Source organism: Protopterus annectens, chromosome 9.part0, assembly GCF_019279795.1.
Source record: "Protopterus annectens isolate FY-2018-M chromosome 9.part0, PAN1.0, whole genome shotgun sequence".
In the NCBI taxonomy this organism is placed as follows: domain Eukaryota; kingdom Metazoa; phylum Chordata; order Ceratodontiformes; family Protopteridae; genus Protopterus; species Protopterus annectens.
In genome coordinates, this window is record NC_056743.1 from 1,353,845,944 (window position 1) to 1,353,865,586 (window position 19,643).

Below are 19,643 nucleotides of genomic sequence, written 5' to 3' on the forward strand. Positions count from 1 at the left end.
GTAGGTCTACTCTCTAAGGCATAGAGAGAACTGGAATTAAATTGCAAAAGGTTATGTAGGTAGGGTTCAGAGAAAGTGGTGGAAGGATTAGTCTGGGTTACTACATGGGCATAACCAGTGGTTAATAATGTATTCTCTGAGTTGTTTTTTGAACAGTTTCACTGAGGAGAGAGATGAGAGTTCTTTGTGAAGCAGGTTCCAGGATTTGCCAACACTGTTGACAAACAGAGAATCCCTGGCCTTATTTTTGGATTTGACTGTAGATACTAGTACTTTATTGGCTGAGCCAAGGGTTGTCAAATTACTGTAGGGGGTTAGAAGGCTAGTAAGTATAGGAGTATTTCTAGGAAGATAGAGGATCTTATGGGCAATAATAAGTTGTTGAAACTGAAGTTGATTATGAAGTTCTAGCCAACCTAGTTGCTTAAGGTTTTGACAGTGGTGAGTTCTATATGAGGAACCAGTAGCAAATCTGGCAATATTGTTGTAGGAGGTAGCTAGTTTGTTAAGGTTGCTTTTTGATAGGTTGGTATACATGGGAGAGGCATAGAGGAGGATGGAAATTAGATGGGTGTGGCAATAGTGGTTCTATCTGTTGGAGTTAGGAAGGGTTTAATCCTATAGAGGGAGCCTAATTTTCTGTTTACTGTTTTTATTGTTGTGTTAATATGTGTGTCAAAGCTAAGACTATGGTCTATTGTTACCCCTAAGAGCTTGGTAGTTGGGTCGGGAGATGTAACGATGCCATCATTGGATAAAACTGTGAAGTCAATTGGGGGGACCTTTGAGTGGGAGTGAAGAGTAGTAGTTTTGTCTTTTTAGGATTCAGGGGGAGGCTGTGCTGTAAGAACCATTTTTCTACTGTGTTAAGCACTGTTTGGGTAATGGCCTGAAGCTGAGGTGCAGAGGTAGCTGAGCATATTAGTGTGGAGTCATCAGCATATTGGATACATGTAGCTTGAGGAATTATTAAATTAAGATCATTGATGAAAATTGAGAAAAGGACAGGGCCCAGGATAGAACCTTGCAGGACTCCAAGGGTAATAGGAAGGTGAGAGGATAGATTATTTTCCCAAAGCACAGTCTGTTGCCTATTTTCAAGGTAGGATTTAAACCATTGTAAAGCCTGTGTATCTAGTGAGAGAGACTTAAGTATGTTCAAAAGAAGTTGATGATTGACCATATCAAAGGCTTTTGAAAGGTCAATAAAGAGTGCTGAGGATAGAGTATTGTTATTTCGGTTATTGTTAAGTACAGTTGGAAAAGGATAAGAGGGCTGTGGTGGTACTATGGTGAGGCCTAAAGCCGTGCTGACAGTTAACGAGTAAGTTATTTTGCAGTAGGTGGTCTAGTAGTTGCCGGTGGATACATTTTTCCATAATTTTGGCTAAAGAAGAGAGTAGAACTGTTTGGCGGTAGTTAGAGAGTTCATGTGAGTTGCCCCCTTTGTGCAGTGGGATAATGTGGGAGACTTTCCAGATAGATGGGATCATTCCTTCAGTAATGGTTCTATTTATAAGGATGGAAAAAGGAAAGGCTACTACTGCTGCAGCTTTCTGTAGATATTCTGCTGGTAAAAGGTCAGCTGAAGGGGTACAAGGTTTTAGTTTAAGAAGAAGAGTGCAGATGAGGGATGTAGGGACTGGTTGTAAATGAAATGAGGGGGTTAAAGTAGTCAAGGAGGATGACAAATTTGAACTAACAGGAGGTAGTGACTTGGCAAGACTTTGGACTACATCAGTAAAGAAGGTATTAAAGGCATTTGCAATATGCTTTGGAGTTTCATAGGTGGATCCTGTTGGGGTGGGAGTTTTGGACTGACCTGGGTGGAGGAGTCTGTTTATACCTGCCCAGAACTTTTGAGGTTTGTATTGGTGGGTTTGCTGGTTGTTGTGGTAGAAGTTTATTTTATCTAGAAGTATGGATTTTTTGGTAGCATTTTTGAGCTGTCTAAATGTTAGATGATCAGCTGGGTTTTAGTTGCTCTCCATTTGGTCCAGATTTTATTTCTTAGTATAATTTTGTGCCTTGTCTCTTATGTTAGCCATGGAGCAGTTTTGGTCCTATTTCTCATTAAGCGGGATGGGGCATGATAGTCCAGGATTTCTAAGAATTTGGTATTAAAGTAGGATACTGCCTCGTCTAATTGGAGGTGTCTTAGGGGTGACCAGTCACATGCTTTCAGTTCAGTTTGAAAGTTAATAGGGTTAAAGCTTTTGTTGGCTCAAATGGTTTTATATAAGGTTGGTTTATGAGCATTGATCTTTTGCCTGGTTATGTAGATCATTGAGTGGTCACTGACATCATCAGGAAGGATTCCTGCTTCATAGGAGAGGGGATGACTATTTATCAGTATCCAGTCAAGAGTAGTTTCTTTGTTACTGGGTTTATGGATCCTGGTAGGGGAGGTTATAGTTTGGGAAAAAACGTAGAGGTTTATGTGGGTAGTCTGGTTTGCTGAGATGCAGGTATTCCAGTCAATATCAAAGTCACCCAGGACAATGGTTTCTTGTGGGTAGTTAGTTGAAAGCCAGGAAAGAATATTTTTAAGGGTGTTTATATTGTTACCTGGAGGGAGGTAGGTGCATATTATATAGATGGATTTATAGGTGTTGATTTGGAGTTTAGAGATAAGGATTTCAGCGCTGCTAATAGAAGGTGTTTGAACATTTATTGGTGTTACTTGCAACTCTGTCTTATATAATATTGCTACACCCTCACCCTTTTTGGTTGTTCGATCTAATCTCAGGATATTGTATCCTGGTGGGGTGATTTTATTGTCCTGTGTTGCAGGTTTTAACCAGGTTTCTGTTAGGCAAAGGATGTCAAAGGAGTGAACATCTAAGAGGGCATGGAGGTGGGCAACTTTGTTGTTTAGGCTCTGTATGTTGAGATGAGCTATAAGGAGAGAGTTTGATGCTTTAGTGATGGTTCGAGGAATACAGGGATTTGGTTTAGGTGGAATAGAGGTAGTAGTGGTGTTGGGGCCAGGGTTGGGATGGATGTCACCATCTAAGAGTTTAGTATTTGTAATCCTGTGTATGATATTTAGGAATTTACAGGGTGAGTATTTTGATTTCTTGGGTTGGTTATAGTTAATGTGGACTAAATGATGAAACTTTGGCACTAAATAGGAGGGTGTAGAGGTAATATTGATGTAGTTTAGGTAAGGTGGTAGGTCTGTCAGGGTTGATTGTTTAAGGGACTGGTTGAAGTTAGTTAAGGTTAGATGTTCATAAAGGTAGGAGGGCAATTAAGAGGAATAATATTGGGTATTTGGATCTGGGTGTAATGGTCATAGTGAATGGTTAGTTAAATAAGTAATTGGGGAAGGTATATTAAAGAGGATGATAGTGGGGAGGTTTTTCAAGGTATTGTAAAAGATGGGATACTGAGTTTGTAAATTGATTAAGAACTTAGTGATGTAATGAGTATCTATAAGTGGTGAGCTAGGGTAGTTAGCACTTAATGAGTAGGAGGGTGGGATTGGTTGTATATGAAATGGGGTGTGGCCAGTGGAGGTTTATGGTTAGGACCCCTGGGGATGGGTGGGATTTGGGGGTAGGGTACACACTTATGCATCTCTTGCATATTTGTAAGTCAAACAGTACCAGAAATACAAGGTCTAGTCTGTGACTTAAAAAGAACATGCTGGAGAGAAAGATGTGTGTCCATGTGACTGCCAGTCCTATGGAACAAGCTTCCTATCCATGTAAAGCTGAGTTTGTGTATTACCCAGTTTGAGTGCAACTTAGAGCAGTGGATGGGGAATAGAAAATTTACACCTGGCCTGGCACCCATGTCCATTATGGACAGAGGTAACTTATAAATGCCTGGCCCTCACATCCTATTTGTTTACAGAACATCATTATTCTTTCAGGAAAACTTGGATAAGCTTAGAAAGCCCCCCCCCCCCCCGGATCATTAGCCTAGTAACAATCTATAAATCTATGAATCTATAAAAATTGCTATGACCTGAGTTCAGTTAGCAGCTTGGGCACAGAAAGACTTAGGAAAGAGAGTGTAGGAGTGAATAAAAAATGCTGTCTTACCTACTCCAGATTGAAGGACTGGTAATCTGATGGCTGTTTCACTACATGTGTGCAGAGGATTGCAGGTGAAATAGCTGTAAGCAGAAAAATGGCTTGACTTACCAAGCTGGAAGTGACAGCCTTCATTTACATGTGGATGGAAGTATTGGTGGGGGCAAAGTTGACCCTCATAGTGACATGGATATCCACATCAACCATCAAAGGGCAGGGTTAAGGTCTAATAGAAAAAGTATGATGGCTTTGTAAATGATAGCCCCCATAACTGGTTGTCATCTTATGGGGTACAAATAGGCTGACTGATAGTAGATAGCTGACTGGTAGTCAAACTAGGGGAAGCCACCTCAAGCAGTAGACCTGTAACAAGAGGTGTACCCCAGGGCTCGGTCTTGGGGCCTCTGTTATTTGGGATATATTTTTCTGAGGTGCAGGCCAAAACCACTGGACTATGGCTGACCAAGTTTGCAGATGACTCCAAGCTGGGTGCTGTCATCAATTCCCCTAGTGATGTGGACATCCTTCAAGAGGCTCTCACTCAGACAAATGACTGGTGCCAGAAACATGGCCTCAAGCTGAATACCAAAAAATGCATCATCATCCCCTTTGGGGAGAGTGACATTCCCACAAATGATCACATTAACAACAATGTCCTAAGCACTCAGTCAGTCGTGAGTGATTTGGGCACCCAGGTTAATAGCAACCTGACTTTTGACCACCATGTTGCTTCCATTGTACAGAAAGCCTTATACATGGCCCACCTCATAAGTAAGGGTATCTCATCCAAGGACAAGGAGGTCATAACATCCTTGTACTCTTCTCTTATAAGGCCCATTAGTGAGTACAATGCCCCTTGTAAATAATTATACCTTGCAAAGCACATGCAGCAGCTGGAGAGATCATAGAGGCTCCTCACCAGGAGAATCCAGGGCCCCAAACATCTACCATACACAGATAGGCTAAAAGCCCTATCCCTCTCCTCCATTTTATACAGACTCCTCAGAGCTGATCTCTGTCTGGCATATAAGGCGTTCACGGATCCCACCTTGATCTGACTGCTGCATATCTGCAAGTCAAGTTCCACTCGAGTAACCCGCACGCGCGGCCTCAACCTGGTCTGTGACATCAACAAGACTTGTAGGTGGGACAGATTTGTGTCCCAGAGACTCCCCCATCTATGGAACAGACTCCCTCTCCACATCAAGCAGAGTACATCTTTACCCCTTTTTAAGTGCAACCTGGATAACTGGATGGGAAACAGAAAAGATACCCCTGGGATTCCACCCATGTCCCTGTTGGACAGGGGCATTGGGTGCTGATTTGTCTAAACATGGGCTAAACTCTTGGCTAAGCTTATAAGGGCCCCAGAACCAATAGCCTAGTAACCTCCTATGATAGTAGAGGGCTGATGGCCAACAGGGAGCAGGGGTACAAATATCCAGCAAATGAAAGTCTGGTGATTGCTGGTCATTTAAAATGAGTCATTATTTCTGAGAACTTGATGATTTAGAAGGAGTCATTATTGTTTCTAAGGAAGTCAAAAAAGTCAGGAATGCTTTACTCAAAGTATTTCATGCATGACAGGAATTAGACTGTTAGTAGATCTAGATATAATTCATTCAGCAAGTTGGTATCTGCTATAGTCAGTAAAAATTAGTATTTGATGTTCTTCTTTGGGCAAAAGACTATGCATATCTGTAGTGGGTTCTGTCTATAGCTGTGCTGGTAGCTCTGACATTTATCAAGGCAATGAATTCATTCTTTGCTTTGTATAATAGCGTGTCCAGCTGGGCAATTATGAAGCATAGTCTCTGTATGCTTCTTTATATTAGTGCGTGGAAAAAAAAATCTTTGTAAATAATAATATTACCATAATCTTTAGTATTTTGATGTGTTTTCCTAACAAGCTGGAGAGCTACAATTTATATTGCTCCAGGTATCACCAGTCTTAATCCTCTTGTGGTAAGTTTACCATCAGTCTACTAGTAGAGAATTTGAACTAGCCACTAATAGACTTACAAGAACATTTCACCAATCAGAGCTGTAGAAGAGAGATTTCCTACTTATTCAATGGAAGAAGCCACAGGATACTTACACTTCCTAGTTACCATCGCCAATTAACTTGCTTATGCTTAACACGTCCTGGGCTGACTGTATTAGAAGAATTATGAAGGCGGCCTACCCTAAAACTGTAGTGAATTTTCCCTTGAATCCTTTGACCTGGCAAATATCATCAGCCTTTGCATATATGTCCAAGAGAACATTTGTTGGGTCTCTACAACTCTCTAAACTACTGTCAGCCAACAACAACTTTTTGGCCATAGGTAGGTTTTTCATGTTAATCTCAGTAGGTGATCACTAAAATATGACTATTACACAATAGGTACTGGGTAGTAGATAGACATGGTGTAGTCAACTATAAAATAGTTTTGTTTAGTATAGTGTGGCATAGTGTAGGATACCCAGTAGTGTGACATGCTGAGCAAGGCATACTGTACTCTACCAGTGACATGTAATTCATAAACACAGTCATTATGCAACTCTTTCTGACAACAGTGGCAGTGACATGTGATTCATAAACAGTCATTATGCACCTCTTTCTAACAACAGTGGCAGTGACATGTGATTCATAAACACAGTCATTATGCACCTCTTCTAACAACAGTGGCACAGTTTGGGAGTGTAGCACAGTATAGTGTGGCTCTGGGTATTCCATCGTATGCTGATCAGTAGCGAATGTATGTGCATCTGTGTGCACGATTGTGTGTGTGTGTGTGTGTGTGTGTGTGTGTGTGTGTGTGTGTGTGTGTGTGGGCAGGCACGGAGGGTCATTAGAAATCAGCTGCATTGTTTAGGAAAGGAAAACAACTGGCAGGCTACTAGGATGACTGGGTGAGGGAGATCACAGACTCTGATAGTGCTGAATGTTTGATAGTGTTAAATGCCATAGCAAGGTCAGGATAATAAGCATTATCCACAGTCAGCCCTTCATCAGGTGCTGCTGTTACCTCTTCAATAAATGTCATTTGTCACAAGATTTAAAAGACAATATGTTCCCTTGGTGAACCCACACTGTCCCATGTGTAACAGAAACAAGCCTCATGTCACTTTGGATAAGCTCTGTTATAACTCCACATCTGTTTATACAGAATATGGATGAAGGTGACGGGTCTAAAATTGTCTGATGTGACACCCACTTAGTGAAGCAGTGCCTCTGAATTCTGCTGCAGTAAGTCAGAGACAGCACATTGTAAGATGGCACTGAATGTGCAGAGGTACAGCTAAGCCAGGACACATGTGCTCTACATGTTCAATATGTCAAACCAGCCTGAGAAGCAGAGAAATACATTTTTTCTACCTGGTACCTAGGTTTTTGCCCTGACTACTTTGTCCTTATATATGCTTCGTAAAAAGTTAATTGTCACTGAAAAGAAGGTAATCCTCTATGGTGTGATGCGGGTTGCTATAAATATGATGAGGGGAATAAACAAGTAAGTGGGCTTAGGAGAGCTAGACAGTAAAGCTGCTAGCAGAAAGAACTGGCATGGCTGTTTGGTCTCTTCCATGATGTTAACTATATATAATGATGTGATTTCATACATTGTTCTATGTAATTCTATACACAGGCAGGCACTCAATCCACAGTGTATCTTATACTTCAAAAAGAAAATAATTAATTATTAAATAGACATGTTATCTCCCTCTTTTTATAGACTGTGTATGTTTGTATTTTCTGATGCAAGTTGCATTCCCAGTGCAGTACAAACAGGAAAATGATTTTATGCAGCTTCCATACCATTTGGATCCGAAAGACGAAAGTCAGTGATCTCACTTGAGCTTGACACTAGGATGATGACATTGTCCACCAGATTGTCCACATAGAAGGCAAAAGTTGCATTACCCGAGGACTGTGCAGCATAAAACAAGGTCACCTAAATTAAAACAAGATAAAGATTTAATTTTCATCAGTTTTTAATCTTGTTGTAATTATGTAAGTTTGACAATGATAGATGTAATGAGGCTGAGAACGTGACACTTTTTGCCATGTTTTCAAGTACTCTGCTACCATACTCAAGATATAACCTCTTAAACATTAAATAGCTAGAATGATTTGCATTGATACAACTGGCCTTAATTTTATTGTTTGGAGGGATTTACAACCATTTGTACCTCATAAAAGCTACTATTTAGACATGAGTTAGTGTCTTTGATTACATATGAAATATCACACCTATTAATACTAATGCTGATACCATTTTTATGATTGCAGCAGTGGTAACATATACATCATTATAGTATGAAAACTATGTTTCATTTTAATTAATTATGGCTATAAAATTTATAAGGTGTTTTGCAGCCATGAACCCTCTAATTTTGCATATCATGCCTGTAAAAGGATTCCCAGTAGATGTGATGATTGTCTCAACCAGTTAATTATAATGTAGAGATATTTATTTACTCAGTTAATGAAGACTACCAGGTTTTAAGATTAGAAGCGTAACATATTTGACTAACACATGAAAGCATCAGTGGTGCTGCCAAAGACCCCTTGATTTTTGGATGACGTTTAGCACAGCTCACTGTCATGTCTTGAAGCAGAGCAGTCATTTCATTTCACAGCTAAAGGTTCACTGACAGACCTTACAAACATGTCAAGATGCAGGAAGAAGGAGACCTGCATTTTGTCATATTAATGACTACCACACTTGTACTGGTGTTTTCAACAAAACACATTGATTTAGATATCATAATCAGGTATATATCAAAAATAACGGGATAACAGAACTTTTCAGCACACAAAGCCTTAACATACTAATGGCGAGATCAGGAAATACAGAATGAATTCCTGTTTGTTTATTTCACTATCATTTGTCCTTGAAGGAGATTTCTTATCAGATATTCTAGCATCTTCCCCCCTCACATCCTCTGAATCATTGCTTTGACATTTCCCAACATTCCCTCACATCCTTTGTCTTCACTTCCACTATTGTTACCCTTGCCTTTACCGAAGTTCTTTGTAAGTCCTATATCTTACTTTCCCTGTCCTGTCCCCTCACACTTGCCATCCATATTTTTTTGTAATACCTATTAAGTCACTTGACTTGAGGCTGATTTGACTTGGCTTTGGTACAGCAGAACTTCTAGCAACCAAGTGCACCATATTTATAACCTTTATAATTTATTTCACTATGCTTACTACACTGTGCACTGTCTCAAGGCATGCTTTATATAGTTGCATTTTTACTGCGTTTATCAAGTTGAACACCAAGTTTAATTTGATATATATATATATATATATATATATATATATATATATATATATATATATATATATATACTATTCATTGTTCATACTGATATAATGATCCCATATCCACTAGTAGTTCTCTGTCTTTTTGAGTGATGGGATGGATTCTGGATTTTTTGCCATCCTGAATCAGTTAAAGCAGACATTGAAAAATTAATAAATTAATGTTTTCATCATGCTTCAGCAATGACATGCCAAAGATACAGTTTATTTATTTGTTTTATTTACTGACATTTGATTATCAGGAAAGTCCGACTGGGTAGGAGCCCATATTCAATGGACAAGGAAAAAAAGCTCCAAAGCATTAAAAAAACATTTTCAGAACAATAGTTTTACAATGTACAAAAATAATGCAAAACATGTCTACATTTTAAATAATTATACCAAATTATTTATTTATTATTTATTTGACATTTGTTAACCGGGTTGGTCTAACTGGGCCAGAAGCCCATTTTCAGTGTAGACCCGAGGAGAAAAGTTCCATAGTAATACAAACAAAAAGATAAGTACAAAGTCATACAAAAAAAATGAAGGGATGGCAACAAAAGGCAGTACTAAGCAGTTACAAAGGACAGAGACATCATGTATAAAGTATTCAGGCATCGTGTACAAAAGTGAAAAATACAGAGTGTGATGAATTTGTAAATGTTGATACAAGTCTTTTAGTTATAAGGGCCTTTACACAGATTGTTGTTACAAAAATGTAATAAAATATACATATATGCATAGATAGTAGGTGGACGTGAAAGTGTGATATGACATCTTTATGAAAGAGACGTAAAGAAAAGAAATGGGAGTTATCCCAGTAAAAAGAGACGAGGAAAAATGATGGAGGGTGGCAACGGAGGGTATGGGGTGAGGTAGGGTGTAGACAGGAGCAGACGCATGTGTGTACTAGGGAGTGTTTTAGCTCTTTTTTTAAATGTTTTGGGTGTGAGTTATCTCTTACATAAGTGGGGAGTTTATTCCAGGACTAGGACACTAAGTATTTATATAGGAGTTTGCCTATGTTTGTGCTGGGTTTATATATGTCAAGGAGATGTTGAGCAGAGTTATGAAGAGGAGGGTTAGGAGTATAATAGGTACAAGTGAGGAGAGGGAGGAGAGGCAGTAGTTATGCAGGGAACTGGATGTGTGATTTGTGGCTGTGACAGTAGGAGTTGTTGAGTAAATTCTAGCCAATTTAACTTTTTTTAGTGCATGGCAGTGGTGAGAGTTGTAGGGTAGGTTTGTGGCAAATGTAGCTATTTTGTTATAGTCTTGTTCAAGCCTGGAGAGTACTGACGATTGTATGTTTGTGAGAAATGGAGCCGCATAGAGTAGGCAGGGTAGGATGAACGTTTGAGCCAGAGAAAGTTTAGCGTTTGAGGAAAGGAATTTCTTATTTCTGTAAAGTAATCACAGTTTTTGATGTGCTTTGTTTTTTATACGCTCTTGAATATGAAGGTCGAATTTTAATTGACATAATATGAAAACACTGGTTAAGAATAGATGCAAGTTATATGACAATGATTTAATATTTAGTGAAATAAATAAATAAAATGGTTGTATTGTTCGTGCTTCATCAATGATATGCCTAAGATACATTTTCAAAACCTATACTCTTGTACATCACACTATACTGGCAATTCTACATTCTTGTAAATGCACTTATTTAGTTTTACCTCTATTGTTACACTCTTCAGCACTCTATTCATTTTCTTTTTTCCTTTTCCAAATATTACACTATGCTGGGAGACTTTTTTTTGTCATATGTCATTTTTCAGTAACAACCCTGTTGTCTAGTGATGATGCTGAGAACTAATTCACTCCATGGGTATGACAAAAGGACAAGGTTTGAACATTTTAAGTGCCTTAATACATGATATAAAGTGTATCCCTAGTATCTAATCTGCTGCCCTCACCCCACTACCCATGTCTTTTGTGATGTAAAACTTTGTTTTATTTGTTTAAATGCATTTAAGGCAAGATACAAAGAGTATTTGTGGTGTGTAATGCCCCCCCCCCCAATGTTTCAGGATTTGCTTGTTAGTCTAGGGGAGTGTGGTGGTATGACAGCCCCCCCACACACATGTGCATATAAATAAACACACATACACACACACACACACACACACACACACACACACACACACACACACACACACACACACACACTCACACATACTGCCAAAGGATGGGTAACAAAACCCTGGGTCACTACAATAGGTCTCAAAGTTAGATTTAAAATACATATAAGGACCTTTGCACTTCCAAAAATAGTGGGAATCACTGGGTGAGTATTCCACAAAAATTGGTGAATGGCAGGAGTATTTATGCCTTCTAAGAGGCTATCAAGAAGCAAATGAATGTTCCTGGATAAGATTTAAAAACCCTATTTAAGCACAATTCCACACATGTTAAAAGACTCTTGGGATTCCCTGGGAAGGTTACAAAATGAGTTAATTGTTTCAAAGTTAGCATTCCTTACAAGTGCTATAGTTGATTTGTTTACTTGTATCCCTCACACAGAAGGAATGAAACTGTTTGGTGTAGCAATTCTGGATTGTAGTTATTTGCCATCTATGGACATCACATTTTACTTAACGGTGTGGATTTTATTCTTGGAAACAGTTTTATATATATATTTTTTCCAATAGAAATTTATTATTTTGCAACATATACAAACCATATACCTTGCAGTTTTGACATGTCCGATATAAAGATTGAGAGCATCAAAATCAAACATAAGAATAAAACTTAAAACAAGTAACTATATACAAAATATTACAATTGTGCTGCTTGACTACATTGATAAATCAAGGAATAATATAATCTGAGTTTATATGAGTAAAACAATTTATAACATAATAATCATCATATTGATTTTATAAGAGGATTAGGAAAGGAAAAAACATCAAATATATCCTTGGACCAAAGGATATAACCTTTCAAAAGTTTATTGTTAGAAGTACTAATAAACACATTTACTTCCAGTTTTATATATTTTGATGGTGAAATTTATAAACAGGTCAGTGGGGTAGCTATGGGGCAACATGTACCCCCATATTTGCAAATTTAGTATACTAATCTTAGGAGAAAATATGTTTTCAATTCACATTTTTTCAGTCACTGTAAAGTTTAAGATTTTTGGATGACATTTTTATTTTATGGGAAGGTGATTACAAAATGATTTATGCTTTTATTGAATATTTAAGCAGTTCAAACATTTATTTGAGGTTTACTTTTCAAAATGGTGGAGACCATATTAACTATCTGGATACCTGAATTACTTTGGTTTTTAATACTTTTGAGTTTACCATATATAGAAAACCATTTTTTCCAAGTGATATTTGCACTTTAATAGTTTCCATCCAATTACATAAAAAAGTTTAATGGTCAGTTTGTTAGACTGGCATGAATAGTTTCTGATAAAGATGTTTTTGTATGAGAGAAAAAAAATTAAGGGACATTTTTTTAGAAAGAGGGTACCTGATAACATTTATTCAACAGGTGTGTCAAGAGGTTGGTGATAACTTGGACAACAAGTAAAAACCTTTGTTGGGGAAGGGTTTGAATCACCCACATGATTTGGTACCAAAAGTGGTTGGTGATTTTGATGGTAACTTTTGTAGAGTGTTGGTCCTTTGATACTGTGATTGTTCCAGTCAGGTGAAGAAGATTATAAGAAAATATTGGATGTTATTCAGGGGTTGTAAACAGCTTTACCAAGTAGTAGGTGAGCATCTCCATTTTGTGTTTAAAGTACCACCCAACATGAAAAAGATATTTGAACGGGTAAAAAATTATGCCAAAAGGTTTACAGGTGGGACTACTAAATGTGTTGCATATCATCAGTGTTTTCATGTTACACTGGTATTGATATAACACTGGCAAACATGTTCAACACCAAGCTTACCATACAATTTGGCAACTGTTATACTAGGGTTTGGTTTACATTTCCACATGTAACCAATGCCCTGTGGTTTATGTGGGCAAGATCGAAAGGTCTTTGAAAAAAAGAATCTACAACATAAAGAAGGTCAATTCTAAAAATGCCCTTGATAGACATTCTTGTGCATGTCCCAATTTACAGAAGTTGAGTTTGATATTTTGGAGTAGGCCCCTGTTAACTCAAGGCATATTGAGAGTTAGTTTGGCACCTTAGATATCCAGGGTTAAATGAAAATGTGAGCATTGCCTCTGTTTTGAAGTTACATTTAGCAAAACTATGATTCCAAATAATTAAAGGAATGTTTAGGTGATTACTTTTTGTTATCACATTTTTATATAAAGTCATGGTTTAAATTACTTAGGTTTAGTACAATTTTTATGTATTTAAAAAAAAAAATTTTATATACAAATGAGTTTGTTTTTGTTAGATTCCTAGGTCAGGGTGTATTTATTACTACAACTGAATTAATTTAATCATGCGACTTAACTTAATTAGCTATTTTAATATGTTTAGGCTTGTTTGATCTGTTTGGTTCGGATGAAGTCTATGCTGGGACAAAAGTGCCTAACAATACTTTGGTGCTAAACCAGTTTATTACATGCATTTCTACTCTTTGGAGTGCTTTTATTACATGTTTTTAATAAATGCTATTTTGTTCTGATTTTTTTTTGTCTGGACTTTCATAATTTTTTATTGGATTCTCTCCTAGATTTGATGTTTATGGCACACACTGATCTTGGTTAACCAGAGAGTTTTCAAAGTTTTGATAAATGGAACTAAAAGCAATGAGATAATGTCAAATACCAAAAATCCAAGATTCGTAAGTAAATAAACTAAAAATTGCCTTATGTGCAAATGGCAGGTCAATGTGGTTTGATGGGTCACTTTACAGCCAGAAGGAATGCTGCCTTTTGAAGGTATTTATGAATGCAATCTGTCAGTCCTAGCAGGAATGATTTCTGGCAAACTGCAGTACCTTCTCTGAACTTGTAGCCAGAGTTTACTATGAACTATAGCATCTCCCTTAGCAGAAATACAGAACATCACAACTGTATTATCTAAACCTAAGAACAATGTAACAGGGTGTCCTGCAGAGTTCTACAGCAGCAGAAAGAGAGGAGAGAGACTTTCAGTGATTTAAGTATCTCATTTTATTTGCTCATTTTATGTTAAATTCAACTGTTTTACTATTGTAGGCTACAAACTCAAGTGTGCTAGCTACTTTCTGCTTTAAATACTATCTCCTTGCTCATTTCCCACCTTAATGTAACTAGAATAGTCTGGATTTCAGATTTTCTGATCTCAGGACTGTATTGAGGTTTCTGTGTTGCCCAGACCTTACTGAGATAGAGGAAAGCTTCTCTGCTTATCAGTGGGAATGCTAAGCTCTGAGCAGCCTATCTGTCACTAAAGGAGTGGTTTCAGCTCATAAATTGTATTTTTATTGGCTATTGTGGACAATTTCTATCTTTTTCATCTTTCTGTTTAAAAAACATGTTTGAGTGTTTTTTAAGCTTGTTTAATTAACCTCAGCAAGACCCTGTCTGGGCTTCCTGCAGAGTACTACAGCAGCAGAAAGATTGCAGAGAGGCTTTCAGTGATTTAAGTACCTCAGTTTTGCTTATTTTGCTTGTTTTTTGCTTACCACACTTTATTCTAGTCGTTTATTAAGTCTTGCTACTTATTTCAACTGTATTCTGTTAAATTTTGTTGTTTGCACTTTATTTGCTCATTTTAAGTTAAATTCACATGTTTTACTGTTGTAGGTTACACATGAGTGCGTAAGCCATTTTTCTGCTTTAAATAGTGTTTTTGCAGTTCTAACTGTTGTATTTTTGAAAAAAAATACTATCTCTTTGCTCGTTCCCTGACTTTCTGTAACTAGAATAGTCCAGATTTCAGATTTGCTGATCTCAAGACTGTACTGAGGCTTCTGTGTTCCCCAGACCTTACTGAGATAGAGGGAAGATTCCCTGCTTGTCAGTGGGAATGCTAAGCTCTGAGCAGCCTATCTGTCGCTAAATGAGTGGTTTCAGCTCAGAAATTGTATTCCTATTTGCCATTTTGGGCTATTTCTATCCCTTTCATATTTCTGTATAAAAAATGTGTTTGTGCAGGTTTGCATGATGTGCAGCGCCACTTAGCTAAGGTAAACCATTACTGGTGCCTTAAAGTCTTCTCTTCAAATTTCCCTTAGACCTTGTAAAACATTACCTCTGAGCACTCAAATTAGATCTTAAGTCCAGCACTTGCTCAGAATGTCTTGTAGCAATTATTGGAAGCTCACCCACTGCTACTAGCACTAACTTTCCATAAAGGAAACAAAAAGCTTCAGTACTTAAACTAAGCATAAATAACTCAGTACTTAAAAAGCTTATCACTTTTCCAGGCATGTCCAAAGGTCAGTTTCTGATGCTTTCTCCTGTTAACCTGGTGAACCTGGGCATCCTGAGGCAATGCAGCATTTGCCTCATGTACACAGACAACCCTCTCCTCCTACCTCCAAACACATCCACTTGTGAGAGATACAAGTACATAGCCAAAATTGAGGCTTCACTCTCTCAATCCAAGACTGGATCAGCCAGTCAGGAGGAGAAGGTCAACACACACATCACATCACAGACAACACATAGACCCCCCCTGTTAGCACACCACCACTATCACATAGCAACACAAAACACGCAACCACATTTGCGGAGGGTCTCTTAAAAAATCTGCCCAAACAATAGAGACCTCTTTGGCACAAATGCAAGCAACCATCCCATCCTGGTGTAACCCACAAGACACATAGCCCTCACAAACAGTGTGCCACTCAAGCTAAGCCCCTAAGGCAGAACAATGTACCAAATGCATTAGTCATAGGTGACTCAATTTTAAGGCACACTGATGTCCCACTCACTAGGCTGAATAAGGAGAAAGTCACAGTCAGCTGTCTGTCGGGTGCCAGGATTCACCACATAACTCATGCACTTGGGTGTCTCCACAGCAAGTACAAATATGACTTTGTCATCGTACATGTTGGTGTGAATGACTTAAGATGTACCTCGCTGGACTGCATGAAAGGAGACATGGAGGAGCTCTCTGATCTTGTATCCCAGGCAGGTATGACCCTAGCCTTGAGTAGCATCCTACCGTCACTAAGAATGATACCACAGTACAAGCAGGAAATGATTGACTTCAACAATTGGCTAAGTTTCTGGTGTCATTCAAAGGGGATCCATTATCTGTCTGCATGGGATGACATGATAGACAGACCTCGATGCTTTGCCAGAGACGGCTTGCATCTGTCACCCCTAGGATTTCGGATACTGGCCAAGGCCCTTGCCACCCCTATAGTGCCTTTATTAGGCAATGCCCTGAAGACAAATTTACTACCATAACATCTGCTAGCAAACGCATCCTAAGGGTTATGCTACTCAATGCTAGAAGTCTAAACCTCAAAATGCACCCACCCGAGTCCCTCCTCAAATTGGAGAACATCGACATCTGTGCAGTAACAGAGACCTGGTTTAATTCTCCTGAGAGCACCCCTGCGCGTCCAGGTTACAATGCATATCACACCTTTTGACCCCAAATCTGAACCAAAGTCCTAAGGGATGTGATGACTGAGCCCCAAAAGTTGGAGGTGTATCCATCTTCATAAAAGATACACACACCTCCAGACTTGTTGCCCAACATGACGCATTAGAAATACTTCAGGTACAGTTATCATTGGGCATTCCATGTTGTAGCCTGCTACAGATCCCCCACAATGTCCCAGGACTCCCACTCTGCATTTCTGGATGCTCTGGAAAACATCAAGGTCCAGCCTAATATCCTTATTCTGGGAGACTTTAACTTCCCCTCCATTAGTTGGAACATCTACTCCTGCTCCAACTCTTTTGCCCAGCGTTTCCTGGAATTCATCAACTCCAGTGCCTTGGACCAACTCATCCTCACCCTCACTAGGGGAAACAGCATTCTTGACCTAGTTATTACAAACTACTGCTGCTCTACTCCTATGATAAACCCCTCCCTGGTTAGATCCGACTACAAGTTAATCACCATTGATATCCAAATCCTGCCCCCACCCCCAAAAAAGGAAACCACAGTGAAAAACTTCTCCAAAGCTAATTTTGAGCTTCTAAGGATAGAAGTGGCAAGCTTCACGTCATCCATAAAAATTGGGAATCGGAGTATGGCTGCTGAATCATACACCAAGGCACTGTATGAGCACTTACACAATTGCATAGCTAGGGCTATACCAAACAGAACTAAGACACTCACCTCTAAAAAATGAAGCCAATTTGGTGGACCTCTGCCATTAACAAACTCTACAACAGAAGGAAAAAAAACTGCTGCAGAAAAGGGTAAAGTGCAACGACTGGGAAAATTCCCTTGGCTATCTCAGTAAAAAACTGAGATCCCTCATCAAATCCACCAAAGCTAGTTATGAAAGCAAAATTGCTACAGATACTAAGGACAACCACAAGGCATTCTTTAGTTATGTCAAGAATCTGCATAATAATACGTACATTTGCTCTGAGCTACAGCACAATGGCACCACTTATACTGAACCAACTGATATTGCCAATATCTTGCCAGACAGGTTTAGTGTGAACTTTGCTCCCCCCTCACCCCCAAAGGGCCCATCCACATACCCAAGGAATACCAACTCCCTATTATCATGACTGCACATCTAGAAACTGCACTGACCAAAGCTAAAAATTCAGCTTCCATGGGACTAGATAATATACCGGGTTGTATCCCACACAATTTACAAAAAGAACCGGCACCACACCTGAGTGTCCTGTTCAACTACAATCTCAGTTCTGGCTTTTCCCCCACTGAATGGCACACTGCTGCAGTCATCCCACTCCACAAAGGGGGTGTGACTACTGACCCTGGGAACTACCGCCCCATCAGCTTGATGAGCCTGATCTGTAAGGCTATGGAACATATTATTATGGATCTTAACGATATAGGGAACCTTCAAACCCTGGACCCCACACAGTTTGGGTTTGTGAAAGGTAAATCATGTCTGCTCAATCTGATAGACTTCTTCGAAGCTGTCACCAGAATGGTGGATGAAGGCAAGGCTGTCCAGCATACCTCGATCTAGCCAAGGCCTTTGACATCATCCCATGCTCTGGAATCATTGATAGGCTCACTAATCTGGGCATTACCCCATACATCACTAGATGGGTTGCCAGCTGGCTCACTGACAGAACCCACACGGTGAAAGTAGCTGACTCCAAATCTGACTACCGGGCAGTTACAAGTGGAGTCCCACAAGGATCGGTTCTGGGACCTCTCCTGTTTGGTATCTACTTCGATGAAGTTCAAGCCAACACCAAGGGACTCTGGTTAACCAAATTTGTGGATGACTGCAAACTGGGAGCTATTATTGATTCTCAAGCTGATGTGGACATCCTACAAAAAGGCCTAACAGAAACCAAAGACTGGTGCAAAAACCATGCCCTTAGGCTCAGTGCCAAAATATGCATTGTCATTCCCTTCAGGAAAAGCACAGTGCCCACAAACTACCATATCGAAGGGAACCCACCTAACTCTGAAGGTGTTATAAGGGATCTAAGAACATAGGTAGATAGCAGTCTCTCCTTTGATAGCCACGTCACCACTGTAGTTAGGCAGTCCTTCTACGTGGCACATCTAATTATCTCTCTCTACCTGTCCCTCATCAGACCCATCATAGAGTACAATGCCCCATTTGGCATGTACCTCATAGGAAGTCCTTCTACATGGCACATCTCATTATCTTTCTCTACCTGTCCCTCATCAGACCCATCATAGAGTACAATGCCCCATTTGGCATGTACCTCATAGGAAGTCCTTCTACGTGGCACATCTCATTATCTTTCTCTACCTGTCCCTCATCAGACCCATCGTAGAGTACAATGCCCCATTTGGCATGTACCTCATAGGAAGTCCTTCTACGTGGCACATCTCATTATCTTTCTCTACCTGTCCCTCATCAGACCCATCATAGAGTACAATGCCCCATTTGGCATGTACCTCATAGGAAGTCCTTCTACGTGGCACATCTCATTATCTTTCTCTACCTGTCCCTCATCAGACCCATCATAGAGTACAATACCCCATTTGGCATGTACCTCACTAGACACCTCCAACAACTGGAGAGGCCACAGAAACTCCTCACTAAGAGGATCTTAGGACTCAAACATGTGCCTTATGCAGATTGACTTAAAAAACTTAAATTTTACTCCATCTCATATCGCCTACTTAGAGGCAATCTCTGCTTGACATACAGAGCCATGTCTGACCCAGTTTTGCTAGACATGCCTCATCTGAAAAAATCCCAATCCCTCCGTGCTACTCGTTCTGAAGACCTCAA

General features: G+C 39.3%; 1 protein-coding gene across 1 annotated transcript in view; it reads right to left on the reverse strand.

Annotated features, from left to right (window-relative positions):
* LOC122810673 (von Willebrand factor A domain-containing protein 7-like) overlaps positions 1–19,643 on the reverse strand; it is a 172,309-nt gene that overhangs the window by 50,812 nt on the left and 101,854 nt on the right. The window contains exon 7 of the mRNA XM_044082242.1: positions 7,843–7,978. Within this exon, the coding sequence (XP_043938177.1) occupies positions 7,843–7,978 (136 nt within the window). The remainder of the gene's footprint in view (positions 1–7,842; positions 7,979–19,643) is intronic.